Consider the following 13,801-nt stretch of genomic DNA (forward strand, 5'->3'; position numbering starts at 1 on the left):
TTGGGTTGGTCCTTTGTCCTCCTCCCCCAAAAAGTCACTTAAGTATTGCTTTCTTCTATAGAATATTAACAAGTTGCCAGGATTTAGCTTCTATTTGTAAAAGCATATTACTTTTTCTAATCTTTGTTTCATGATTTTTTTTTTCACATTTAGTATCCCTGCCAGTTGCCTGTATAGTTTATGAGTTCCTGGTGCTTGTGAATTAGGACATGGAGTTAGTCATTCAGTCACTTAACATCCATGTGACCCTGAACAAGTTATTTAACTTCAGAACTTCAGTTCCCTTGTTTGTAAAATAGGATTGATGATTATATTCCAGGAGTGATATATCATATATACATGTATAAAGTGTTTTGGCATTTATGTGTATAACACATAGAAAATGCTCCAAAAATGTTAGTTGTCCCCCATTTCTTATTTACTAATAAATAATCCTATTTCCTGTGTCTTTTAGTTACTTGAAGAAATCTGTAATCTTGGAAGAGACCCTAAATACATCTGTCAGAAGCCATCAATCCAGAAGGCAGATGGCACTGCCACTGCTCCTCCTCCAAGATCTAATCATGCTGCAGAAGAGGCCTCTAGTGAGGATGAGGAGGAAGAAGAAGTACAGGCCATGCAGAGCTTTAATTCTACCCAACAGAATGAAACCGAGCCTAATCAACAGTAAGTGTTTGAGACAGGTTCCCTAGCCTTGTGATCGTAGGCATGTCATTTTCATCCATAAAAGCAAGGGAGTTGGTTCATTATAAGGTTCTTCGAGCCCTAAGAGTCTAGTTTTTTCTTTCTTTGACCATTGTTTGTCATTTATGCTTTCATATTTAATTGTATTGGTTGCCTTAACAAGGTGTCTTTCTTCAAAATTTGTTCATGGAATTGAATCAATTTCCTATATCAAGTTAATGGGCTTTTCTCAGAGGACTTTTTCCGCATTGTTGATTTGGTATTTGCTTCATTGCTTGATTGTTTGCATAAGTGAGCACATAATGAAACATTGCACTTTTGAAGCCTGTCTCCTAAGTCTTTAAAAATTACAGGGATTTGTTTTTGGTTGGTCTTTGCTTTTGATTACTATCTGTTTATTCTAGATAAATCAGAAGTTATTTAAGTTTAGTTTTACATAAAAATTGACTACCTGGATGGTGAGATGGGGATGGGCTTAAAAACTGCTGGCTGGTAGTGGATAATCTACCAGGCTCTTTGAGCTTATATTGTTCACATGCAAGGGATGAAATGTAACTTGTAGCTCTAACTCTTAATTACATTCATGGTAGAAGAGGGTGTGATCCCTCTGAACTGTCATGCATTTATCCATTTAATAAGTGCTCTTTTCGTTTATAGATAACTAGTTCTGAGAAAAGCAGGAATGTTTTAGGGCGGCTGGTCTTGAAGGATGGCTTGGAACTTTAAGAGAAAATTATGGCGAGGTGCATAGAAGGAGCAAAGGCCTAGACTCCAAAACTGGTGTGCCCTTTTGGAGCTCCAGGAGGTGATGAGCCTGTTGGTATGAGGTTTCTTTGGGTTTTTCTTTTTTTTTTTTTTTTTTTCGTTTGTTTTGGAGGAGATGCATTAACTACTAAGTACGTTGCTTTGTTGAGCAGATGTCTTACCCTTGTCTGAGATGGCAACTCTACCTTCATTCTAGCAGCATCTTCTATTTTGATTAAAATGTTCTCTTTCCCGAAGAGGAAAACACCAGAAAGAAAGCAAGACTTTATATGCAGAGGAATCACTATCTGTGCTTACTTGCCACACCCTTGATTGTCAATCACCCTACTGGGATGACATTTCCTTTCCTGGCTACAAGACAAGGGAAGGATTTCTTAAACTTGAGGAGTAGGAGGGTGGTTTTGAGTGAGGCTGTGCATGTTCATCTGCATATAACTTTTTCTCTACCTGAATATCTTCTAGACACCTTAGATCTAACGTGCCCACATTTTAAGCTGTCATAGTAAATTGACGTTTTTCTCACACCCTTGTATTTTTTTATTCCATGCTTTTCTTGGGATATATGTCCCTGTGTTCTACCCATATTTGTCCCCCCAACCCCAAATTATTTCCTTCTTTTCTATCTACCAAATTCCTGCAAAGCCAGCTCAAATGTCACATTCTTAAAGGAGCTTTTCCTTTACCTCCAAATGGGAAGTCTTTTGTGTTCTTCCAAGTTTTGTTAGAATTATTCATACATTCTAATCGTTTCTCCCATTAATCTGTATGCTCCTCCAGGGCAGGGACAATGTCTCATTTTACAGTGTATCCTGATTTCTTTCTGTATAGCAGATAATCGGTCAGTAAATGTTCATTTGGCGCTTTGATGGAATGACTCAAGAGCATTAGATGAAGGCATTTCCTGAGTCTTAAATGTCAAGAGAGGTGGGTTCTTATGAAACATGAATGCGAATGAAGAGACACTGAAAATGTAGGCACCCACAGCATTAATACTCTACCATAGTGTTAGTCATATGTAGCTTCTAAAGCTACAGAGGACTAGTAATTGCTGTTCCATGGTATTGATGTTTTTCTATACTCTGCATGGTCTGGGTGTTCATCACTACCTCATTCACATACCATACCTAAGAGTCTTACAAATGTTGACACATACATATTTTCCCACTTCTGCCACCTTCAGAAGCCTCAGTTGGGTCACTCTGGATTATTAAGGCTGGAAGGAAAAGCAAGAAACTGCCTAAACTGAACCTCCATCTCGAAAGCCACAATATATTAAAGGGAGTTCTTTTATCTCCCCTATCCCAGGTAGTTGTTATGTGGGAGTTACTATGTACTTTGTGCCAGTATGGGAAGAGGCTTGGAAAAATTTACACTGCGTGCTGTCCCCTCTCTCCAGAAGTCTTGTTTGTATCCCCCAATTCACCCCAATGCAGAATTCTTCAGTGGGACTCCCAAACAAATTCCAGTCTCACACGTCCTCATCTGTTGTCCAGTGCCTTAAACACATGAGTAAATTTTTTCCAATGTTTTTTATTGAGGTTTATTTTTTTGTTGTTTTTATAATAATATTTTTTATAATGTTAGTCACCATACAGTACGTCCCTGGTTTTTGATGTAAAGTTCCATGATTCATTAGTTGTGTATAACACCCAGTGAGTGCACCATGCAATACGTGCCCTCCTTACTAACCATCACCAGCCTGTCCCATTCCCCCACCCCCCTCCCCTCTGAAGCCCTCAGTTTGTTTCTCAGAGTCTATAGTTATTGAGGTTTAATTTCTATAAACTGCATAGATCTTAAGATTCCCATTTCTCTACCCTAAAGTGAGGCAGCTGCTTATTCCTTTTTCTTTCTTTTTTTTTTTTTTTTTGATTATTTTAGAGAGAGAGAGTGCGCATTGCCAGGGGGTGGGCAGAGGAAGAGAATCCTCAAATAGAGTCCCCACTGAGTGCAGAGCCCAACACAGGGCTCGATCTCACAACCCTGAGATGATGACCTGAGCCAAAATCAGGAGTTGGACGCTTAACCTGCTGTGCCAGCCAGGCACCCCTACTTATTTTAATCATCTTTGAATGAATTTATCTATTCCAGAATATCCTATAAATACAATAGATGGAGTCCATATGTGTACCATATCTGATATATGTACTTACTTGTATCTGGCTTCTGTTCAACGTGTTTTTGAGATTCATCCATGTCGTTGCATCTGTCGGTTTGTTTTCATTGCTGAGTAGTGTTTCATTGAATGAATATACATAGTGTTTATTCTCCTGTGGATGGATTTTTGAGTTTCCAGGTTTTTCCAGGCTAAAACAATATTTTTCTCTTATTTTTTCTAAAGTCAGCAGCTTGTATTTGAAAATAGTGTTTATATTTGATCTTGAGACATATGATTTTGTGCTCAATCTGGAATGAGGAAATTTAGGCACTCCAGTCTACCCCAGATACATGGAGCTTTGTTCTACATTGAGAGACAGTCACAAGTAATTCTAAATACTTGTATTTTGGCCTCTTTCTTCTGCCTTCTAAACTGTTTGATGTCAATAAAACTGATACTGTTGAGGATGAATATACTTGCTAATGAGTAACCAGGGCTTTTAGTTGAGGCACCATAGTTTATTTTGCAGTGGATTCCATTTACTTTGCCTAACTTAACTGCCTATCCTGAACAACTTGAAAGAAATGGGATATATGAATCCATGTGGTCTTTGAAACTTAAATAGCAAGTGTCTGGGCTTTAAAGGCAGCAAATGTAGAAGAGCAGTTGTTTCCTGAATTGTAGCTCACTGGGAGGACTTTTTTGCCAAAGGCAGCTGTGTCTTCTCAAGAGCTGGAAGAAAGACATGATTCCCACACCCCAAAAATTCCATGAAGCCTGTTGTCCTATACACTGTGCTATTACACCCAGTTGGAATCTTTCTTCTGTACTTCTGATTAAGGGCTCTAGTACCATAAATACACATGTAAAATTGAATTTGGGAATAGGTGTGTTTTAGTGAAAGGGGAGACAGGAAGTTTTTAATTTGACAGTTAAGGTAAATTGCTTTATTCATCATGGGAATGCAGTCTTAACTGTTTCAAAGATGCTATGGGTCAAAGTTTCATATGAGATTAAGATTACAATTTTTCTTAAAACCAGTTGGTAGGGGGATTTCTACTAGGGAGAGTTTATCATGTGTACTATTCCTGTATGATGTTCTGAGCCTGGAAGCAAAAAGATTAGGATAATGGAAAAAGTGGTTATTGAACAGGTTTGTTCCTAGATTTGGATTAAGAACCACTGTTGGTTTGTTTTTTCTCTTGTTCTCCCTAACTTCTATCTAGCAAATGAAGGAAGTACCTGGGTCCCGTTTCATGATATTACTTTGGCTCTTTGCCATTACCTCTGGTTTCTACAAAGGGACAAGTGTTTAATTTGGGCTAGAGCCACACCTGCACTCCTTAGCTGTAGAAGTGGATATCTGGATTCTTTCCCAGGAGATGCAACGAAGCTGGGGTAGATGATTGTTGTAAGTAGCAGGGAATGCTGCAGTGGTTCTGAGAAGGAACTTTAGAGTCAAGGAAAGGTTGCAGCCTTGCCATGGAATCATTCCACTTCTGACTTATAGGTCCTGCCTTTGTACGGAGTTCTTCCCTTAAATTCTTCATTGAGAGTGTTCACAATATCCTTGCAAACCCTAGCTCTGGATATTTCATCACTGAAGCCATTCATGATGCCTCTCCAGTAGGTCTAGTCTGCATTTTGCTGTCAGTGTCCTCATGCCTGGCAAATCTTTATTTACATCTTATCTTGTTCAGATACAAGGACTATTAACTTAATGTGAATTCTCTTGCTTTCTCTCTCTCCCTACTTCTCCCTTTTATTTCTGCCCCTTCCCCCTCAGATTTCTTCAAGAGCCTATATCCAGAATGCTCCTTATTAGACTCAAGTTTTGTCCCTTCCTAGGGTTTATCTTGAGGTAGATTTTGTTTCATTTTAATATATTTTATGGGTTTTCTTTCCTCTGTTTATTCTTGCAAAAGCCAAGATTGGGCTAAATGCTACATTTTCTGCAGCAATGGCTTTACCGCAGCCTTCTCATTTGCAGTGCAGCATTGAAATATCTGAAACAAAAGACCTGATCCCAGTTTTGGGATAGTTCAGGGACTGTTGTGATACAAGCATAAATTGTTAGGAAAGGAGGCCTTGGGTGTTGTCTTCATCTTTGATTAACTTTGTTCTGGATGGTTTGTCAGTCTAAGCATGGAATTTTGAACAAAATTAAATTCCATTTCCTGCTATTATAACTTTAAACCTGATGGAAGAACATGGTAAGATGTTTTTTGTATTTGTTTCTTTGTCTAGTTCTTGTCTTCAGATGTTTCAATAGTCTCTTAATCAAACTGGCTTTTTTTTAGTATTTTCATATTGATGAGTTCCTCCTGTGATAGTTTGCCTAAGATAGAAGTTTCTTTTGCGATAATGTGCAAATGCTGGGTTTGTGAAGGCTTGGTTTTTCCTTTTGTGCTCTCAACCTAGTCAGGCTAGAAAAGCTAGCTTCAGAATTGATTTCAGCTCTTTTTTTTTTCCTGTGCTATACTAAAGACTAGAAGTCTGACTTAGAGAAAGGACCTAGAATTTCATGCTATTTCCCTTTCCTCACTTTGTTCTCTTGCACTGGTATTGTGAATTTGTGTAACTCACTCTTTTCTCCCTTAACAGGGTTGTTGGTACAGAGGAGCGTATTCCTATTCCCCTCATGGATTACATCCTTAATGTGGTAAGATTCATGGTAGGGCAAACTGAGTAAAGTTGTGTGTTTTTCTGGAAAATGTGTGGGATTACCAAATAGTCTAGTGGTTTCCACGTTTTATTTTCACTGGGGCCCTTAAAGTGTGGATCAGTGGGGAAAGATGTGCAAACCTTGTTCTATGAAACTGGTTTGCCAAAAATTGGACAACACTCTTCCCTTTTTTTGGATACTCCCAATATTCTGTTCATTGTTACTATTCCCCATTGGAATCCAAACAGAAGAGTGGACTGTCTTAGGACAATCTAGTATTATGTTCTTTGAATGTATCCAACATATATTTTTTCCCATTACTTGCTATTTTCCCATTAACTTCTCCTCTATATTAAAAAAATAGTAATATGGCCATTTCTTATAACTTCCCATGTGTTTTACAGGAGAAAAGGGAAGAGTTTGAATTTTCTCAGAATTATTTCCCCATAAGGGGAAGCCCACTTAGCAATTTTTCTAGCCCACTAAGCACCTCCAAGACTTCTGAGATGGTTTCTCTTGTGCCTGTGTGTTTCTTGCCCACATTTTACTTTCTTCCCTTAAGAAAATGCTTTGTTTGGTCCAAATCACTTTTCCAGAGTTCTAGTTTTCATTTGCATTATGAACGCATTGAGGGGAAGTATCCATTTTTGCTTACAGGGGAGAGGCAACACACTATCATGCAAGAAGCAAAATAAGAGATCAGATCTGATTTTGCCACTAATTCATGGGTGTGGCCCTGAGCAAGTGATTTACCCTCTCTATGCTCTCAAATTATATGACTTCAGGTGTGGCCAAAAAGGTAGATTGGGAAGAAGTAATTATTCCTGTGTGGTGGTTTTTTGTTTTTTTGAATGTTTAGAGTCCATATCATATCTATCCCTATTTACTTAAGGTTTTGGTATTCTAGAAAATACTGATTTCATGACCATAAGGCTACCCCTGTCCTTACTCTAAGCTGGCCTTTTAGTTCCAGGTGTCTGGCTCTAACTTTTTTTTTTTTTTAATTTTCATTACCTAGATGAAATTTGTGGAATCTATTCTGAGCAACAATACAACAGATGACCACTGCCAGGAATTTGTGAATCAGAAAGGACTTTTGCCTTTGGTTACCATTTTGGGTCTTCCCAATCTGCCCATTGACTTTCCCACATCTGCGGCCTGTCAGGCTGTTGCAGGTGTCTGCAAATCCATATTGGTAAGAGCTCTGGCCAAATATTTTCATTTCTTTTTAGAAATCAGTTTTGCAGTACTTCTGTATACATGTTTTCACTGTGGTCTCCCTTTACTTTGAACTAAAAAAATAATGAAGAAATTTGTGGTTTATGTACTACAAGTGAATCTTAAGTGAAGTTTGTGACTAATAGTGTGTCACGTTATTTCTCATTGAAAAGTTGAAGTGTTTGTTCATTGTTCCTAGGTTTGTTATATAGTTCAAACATTTGAGTTTACTGGAAGGGATAGTAGATGAAGAAAGTTTTGGAACTGGGTTTATTATGTCATCTTTTCTCGTGGATACTTTTTAACACAATCTGGTATTGTTTAGTCATACAGCTTTTTTCCTTTTTCAAGCTCGATAGTCATGCATTTTAAGCACAATTGACCTATAGTTTATTGCTCAAATTTTGCCAAAAAATTAAGTGCTTTATTTACTTTAAATAGTGGTAAAATACACATCACATGATGTTTACCTTTTTAACCATTTTTAAGTGTTTGGTTCAGTAGTCTTAGGTACATTCACATTGTTGCACAACCAGTCTCCAGAAATTTTTCATCTTGCAAAACTGAAATTCTATACTCAACAACTCTACCTTCCCCTTTCTCTCCCATCCCCTGGTAAACATTGTTCTACTTTCTGTCTCTCTGAATTTGACTGTTCCAGGTATCTCATGTAAATGTAATTCATAAGGTATTTGTTTTTCTGTGATTGGCTTATTTTGCTTAGCATAATGTCTTGAGGATTCACCCATGTTGTAGCATATGTCAGAATTTCCTTCCTTTTGGGGCGCCTGGGTGGCACAGCAGTTAAGCATCTGTCTTCGGCTCAGGCTGTGATCCTGGCGTTATGGGATTGAGCCCCACATCAGGCTCCTCTGCTGGGAGCCTGCTTCTTCCTCTCCCACTCCCCCTGCTTGTGTTCCCTCTCTCGCTGGCTATCTCTGTCTCTATCGAATAAATAAATAAAATCTTTAAAAAAAAATTTCCTCCCTTTTTATGACTCTGTTGTATGTATAAGCCACATTTTGTGTATCCGTTCATTCATTGATAGACCATTGGTTCGCTTCCACCTCTTGGTTATTTTGAATAGTACTGTGAACGCGGGTGTGCAGATATTTCTTCAGGACTACTTGTGTGTGTGTGTGTGTGTGTGTGTGTGTGTGTAGTGAGAGCACTTAAGGATCTGTCAGTAAATTTCAAGTATACAATATAGTATTAACTAGACACCAAGCTATATATTAGATCCCCACAACTTACTCATAACTGAAAGTTTGCCCTTTGACCAACATCTCCACCTTCACCCCCCCCCCAGCCCCTGGCAACTATCATTCTCCTCTCTGGTTTTATGAATTTGACGTCTATAGATTACATATGAAAGTATGATCATACCCAAGACTGCTTTCAGTTCTTTTAGTTGTATACTCAGAAGTAGGATTGCTGGATTATGTGGTAGTTCTATTGTTAATTTTTCAAGGAGCCACCATACTGTTTTCCATAGCAGCTCCACCGTTTCACATCATTTGAACCAGCAATGCACAAGGGTTCCAATTTCTCTGCATCCTCACCAACACTTTTTATTCCCTTTTTCTTTTTCCTTTTTTTTTTTTTTTGTTGGTAGTAGCCAACCTAATAGGTGTGAAGTGAGATCGCATGGTTTCGATTTGTATCGTCTAAATGATTAATGATGTTGAGCATCTTTCTATGTGCTTACTGGCTGTTTGTGTATCTTTAGAGAGATGTCTGTTCATGTCCTTTGCCCATTTTTTAGTGGGGTTTGTTTTTTGTTGTTGAGTTGTAGAAGTTCTTTATATATTCTGGATAATCAGATAAATGATTTGCAAATATTTTTTCCTGTGGTTTACCTTTACCTCTGTTAATAGTGCCCTTTGATGAACAAAGGGTTTTAATTCTAATGAGGTCCGTTTTATCTTTTTCTTACTGCTGTTGCTGTGCTTTGGTGTCAAATCTGAGAAATCATTGCCAAGTCCAGTGTCATGCAGCTTTTACCCTGTGTCGTCTTCTGTGTGTTTTTATAGTTTTAGCTCTTACATTTAGGTCTTTGATCTATTTGGAGTAATTTTTTTATATGGTGTGAGGTAAGGTCCAACTTCATTCTTTTGCATGTGGATATCCAGTTTTCCCAACACCATTTATTGATAAGACTGTTCTTTCCTGTTGCACCTATGTCTTGGCACCCTTGTCAAAAATATTTTGACCATAGATGCGAAGGTTTATTTTGGAGCTTTATTATGTTCTGTTGGTCTTGATGTCTGTCCTTATGCCACTACCACCACGTTTTTTTATTACTGTAGCTTTGTGATAAGTTTGGAAATCAGGAAGTATATGATCTCCAACTTTGTTCTTTTTCAGGATAGTTCTATCTTTTTGGGGTCCCTTGAGATTCTTTTACAAATTTTAAGAGAGGTATTTCTATTTCTGACCCCCCCCCCAGCCATTGGTAATTTTATAGGGATTGCATTAAATCTGTGAATCTCCTTCATTAGTTGGATTGTGCAGTGATAAGTAAGTTCTGCTAAAAGTCAGTAATCCAGTTGCGTTTGGACTTGGAAAGTCCATAATTGTGACATGTCTGTATTTAATGTTTTATTTTGCTTTACTCTTTGCAATGTTAAGTGCTGTTTATAAGAGAAGAGGAAAAGAGGCTATGCTCCATCGCTGTCCTACCTCTAAGATACTGTGTGAGAATTGATAGATTTATTTAAAGCCACAGGAAAGGCACATAAGTTCTCCTATTTTTGAATGACAAGTGATAGTATTTTACTGTGAGATATTTTTTTTTGCAGACTCAGAAGGCAATTACAAGAACCATGTCCTATAATCCTTGAGTTGTCTCATAAAAAAGGAAATTGCCTACCTGCTGCCTATTCTAGAATCATCTCTTTTTATTTTAGGAAATAAATAACAGTTGTATTACTGGTTCACTTCCATGCTTTGGAACCTTGCCTAATATTGCTCCCTGTTGAGCAGACTTTATAATTAATCTTATAGTATGGAGTCCTTGCTATAATAGTACTTCAGTTTGGCATCACAAGCTTTTAAATATGATTGGCTTACCACATTTGGCCTCTCATTTGAGAGAAGTGTTGTTCTAAAAGGAGGCATTGAGGTATGTCATACCTGCATTCATATTTTGGCTCTACCATTTACCAGGTAGGATACCATGGCCAGGTTCGAAATTTGTGACACTTGTCTTCTACTTCTTCCTTTGTGACTATTAAAGACATGAGGTATATGAAGTTCATTGTACATTAATGCTTTAATTATTATTCTTGTTTCAGACACTGTCACATGAACCCAAAGTCCTTCAGGAGGGTCTCCTTCAATTGGACTCCATCCTTTCATCCTTGGAGCCCTTACACCGCCCAATTGAATCCCCTGGAGGCTCAGTGTTGTTGCGAGAACTGGCTTGTGCTGGCAATGTTGCTGATGCTACCCTCTCAGCTCAGGCCACACCTCTACTGCATGCACTCACTGCTGCCCATGCCTACATCATGATGTTTGTTCATACTTGCAGAGTTGGACAGGTAAGAATTAGGGGTGAACAAGTGAGTTTAAAGCCAGCAAAATACGTAGGGCACATACTGGGCATCTTACTATGCTTAGAAACAGTTCTACCTGGGCTAGCTGCAGGTAGCCCAGATTTTTTTGGTGGGGGTTGCAGGTTTATGCTTCAAGATGCTATCTAGTTTCATTTTCCCTTAGTATTTTTTTTTTCATTAGAATTTGGGTATCCAAATTTGTTTTGTGAATTAGACTTTCTTGAGAGTAAAAGTTGAGTTGAAAACCTTGTTGAGTGCTACCTCAGGAATTTGATCTTTGCACATGTTTTATTAGGTTATTGTAAATAATAGGTGTTAATAGGGGCTCATGGGTGGCTCAGTTGGATAAGCATCTGCCTTCAGCTCAAATCATGATTTCAGGGTCCTGGGATGGAACCCCATGTCGGACTTTCTGCTCGGTGGGGAGTCTGCTTCTCCCTCTCATTCTGCCTCTTGTCTCTCTCACTCTCTCTCTCTCAAATAAACAAAATCTTTTTAAAAAAAATAACAGGCATTAATAGATCTGTAGCAGCTACAAGGCCAACTGGGATATATAGTCACCTTTTTTAATGGGCAAGCCTCAATTGGGTGCTCATCTGGCCTTATTACTTCCTAATCTTTGTACAAATGCATGTAGGCCTGATAATGGAATGGCAAGAAGGAAATTTGACCACAGTATATTTAAGTCAATGGTAATTAACAGAGATTAGTAACGATTACCTAAATATCAAACCCTATGCCTGCCATCCATGTGAGGTTCCTCTTGTGGTTCCAGAAGGACAAGGTTTTTGTGTGTGTATGTGTTCATCATTTTACAGCTTTCTGTTCTCAAGTAATCTATTCTAAAGATTAATGATGTAATGTTTTGGCACCCTTGTTTTATGCTGTTGAGCAGGAGTATATTCTTTGTATCAAATCAAATGAAAAGCACAGATATAAACAATTTAGAAAATAATTCAATTACATAACAGGTTTGGGATTTATTTTTATGACTTTTGATTTAATGAAATAAAATTAAGGTGAAATGTTCACTTCAAGTAATTAGATAAATCCAAATATTTATTGAAGTTAAGAAATAAGAGGAAAATAGCAAGTCCTGCACCACCTAACAAAATTAGAAGGCTGTCAAATGAATCTGCAAAACTGTTTCTTTTAAAAGAGTTGCCTATGACCATTGCCTTTTGCTTTATAAAAAGCAATGAGAAGAAAATGAGAAGGGATGTTAGATACAGACTGTAAATGTTGCAGAGGGCATCCCAAAGATCAGCTTCTGTTTACTTGGATTGCAGAGTGAAATTCGTTCCATCTCCGTAAACCAGTGGGGCTCTCAGTTGGGTCTGAGTGTTCTGAGCAAGCTGAGCCAGTTATACTGTTCCCTGGTGTGGGAAAGCACTGTCCTCCTCTCCCTGTGTACCCCAAACAGGTAAGGGAATGGTCATCTCTTTATTATTTCTGTTGTCTTTCTTAATAGAGAAACTAAGTTCAGTGATCCTGGAGGATTGCTTTGGTCAAGGACAGAAGGCTATTAGTAAAGAGTTCAGAGGGTTCCTTGTCTATCTTAATCTGTTCAGGTTGCTAGAACAAGATACCACAGACTGGATCCTTATAAACAGCAGAAATCTATTGCTCATAGTTCTGGAAGCTGGAAGTCTGAGACTATGGTGCTAGCATGGTTGGGTGAGGGTCCTTTTCTGGGTTGCAGACTTTTCATTGTATCCTCACATAGTGGAAAGGACTAGGAATATTTCTGGAGCGTCTTTTATGAGGCAGTAGTCCCATTCATGAAGTTTCTACCCTCAAGACTTAAGCACTTGCCAAAGGCCTTCCCTACTAATACTATTACATTGGTCATTAGGATTTCAACAAACAAATTTTGAGGGGACACAGACATTCACTTCACAGTATTGTCCTTCCCATTTACCAGCCTAGACACATGCTTACAAATGTGTTATCTTCTGCATCTTTGATCTTATGTCCTAATTATTCTGTGTCAGCAATGATAGGTGTTTAAAATTTGTTAGCCAAATCTAAAGTTGAGTTGGGAATCTTGTTGAATACTACCTCAGGAATTTGATCATTGCACGTGTTTTATTAGGTTCACTTACCTGTTATAGGAGGGGTAGTGTTAGCCAAGCAGATTAAGGACCAAGCACAACTTAAGAAATGAACCATCAGTATTCTTTTTTATTCGTGGTTTGTCTTGTTGCAGCCTACCATCTGGATGTGAATTTGGCCAGGCGGACATGCAGAAACTAGTTCCAAAGGATGAGAAGGCAGGTACGACCCAGGGCGGAAAAAGATCAGGTAACTCCAAGAAACTAAAATCTTAGTCATTAATTCTCTTAAGTTTTGTCTCTGTCTTTATAGGTCTATTGTGAAAATTAAGTTAGCTCTATTGTCTTTAGTCCTCAGTTTTTTTTCCTTTCATTTTTACTTTAAAATTATTTCACTCAGTTTCTCTATAAAATGTATATACACAGTCGTAACAATTACAAATTACAGTAAAAAGAATGACTTACATTTGTACCACAAATAAACAATATTTTGGAACTATATGCCTAATCTTTTCCCCTAGGGGTACATTTTATTAGCATAGTTGTGATTATCTTAGAGATAATATTTTATAGCTCTCTTTTTACTTAACATTAAGTGCCATGTAAAGGGTCTGTGAATTAACCATTCCCTATTAAGTTTTCTAATGTACTGTTTTGAAATATGAGTATCTTTTTATATAGTTTTAATGTAAATGGAGAATTAATCCCTAGAAATTACTGTATTGGAAGGGTATAGCAGGACTCTAATTTTTGTAAACTT

At 37.9% G+C, this 13,801-nt stretch overlaps 1 protein-coding gene across 13 annotated transcripts in view; it reads left to right on the forward strand.

Moving 5' to 3' along the window:
- The window catches only part of HUWE1 (HECT, UBA and WWE domain containing E3 ubiquitin protein ligase 1), a 162,405-nt gene that overhangs the window by 83,544 nt on the left and 65,060 nt on the right, over nucleotides 1–13,801 (forward strand). For 12 of the 13 annotated variants that reach the window (XM_045799347.2, XM_045799346.2, XM_045799350.2 and 9 more), the window contains 6 exons: nucleotides 455–666; nucleotides 6,152–6,209; nucleotides 7,231–7,407; nucleotides 10,727–10,972; nucleotides 12,277–12,410; nucleotides 13,197–13,291. In XM_045799347.2, the coding sequence (XP_045655303.1) occupies nucleotides 455–666; nucleotides 6,152–6,209; nucleotides 7,231–7,407; nucleotides 10,727–10,972; nucleotides 12,277–12,410; nucleotides 13,197–13,291 (922 nt within the window). The remainder of the gene's footprint in view (nucleotides 1–454; nucleotides 667–6,151; nucleotides 6,210–7,230; nucleotides 7,408–10,726; nucleotides 10,973–12,276; nucleotides 12,411–13,196; nucleotides 13,292–13,801) is intronic. The other variant, XM_045799351.2, reaches the window with a different exon arrangement.

This window comes from Ursus americanus, chromosome X (genome assembly GCF_024610735.1).
Source record: "Ursus americanus isolate L20-20 chromosome X, mUrsAme1.1.p, whole genome shotgun sequence".
Taxonomy (NCBI): domain Eukaryota; kingdom Metazoa; phylum Chordata; class Mammalia; order Carnivora; family Ursidae; genus Ursus; species Ursus americanus.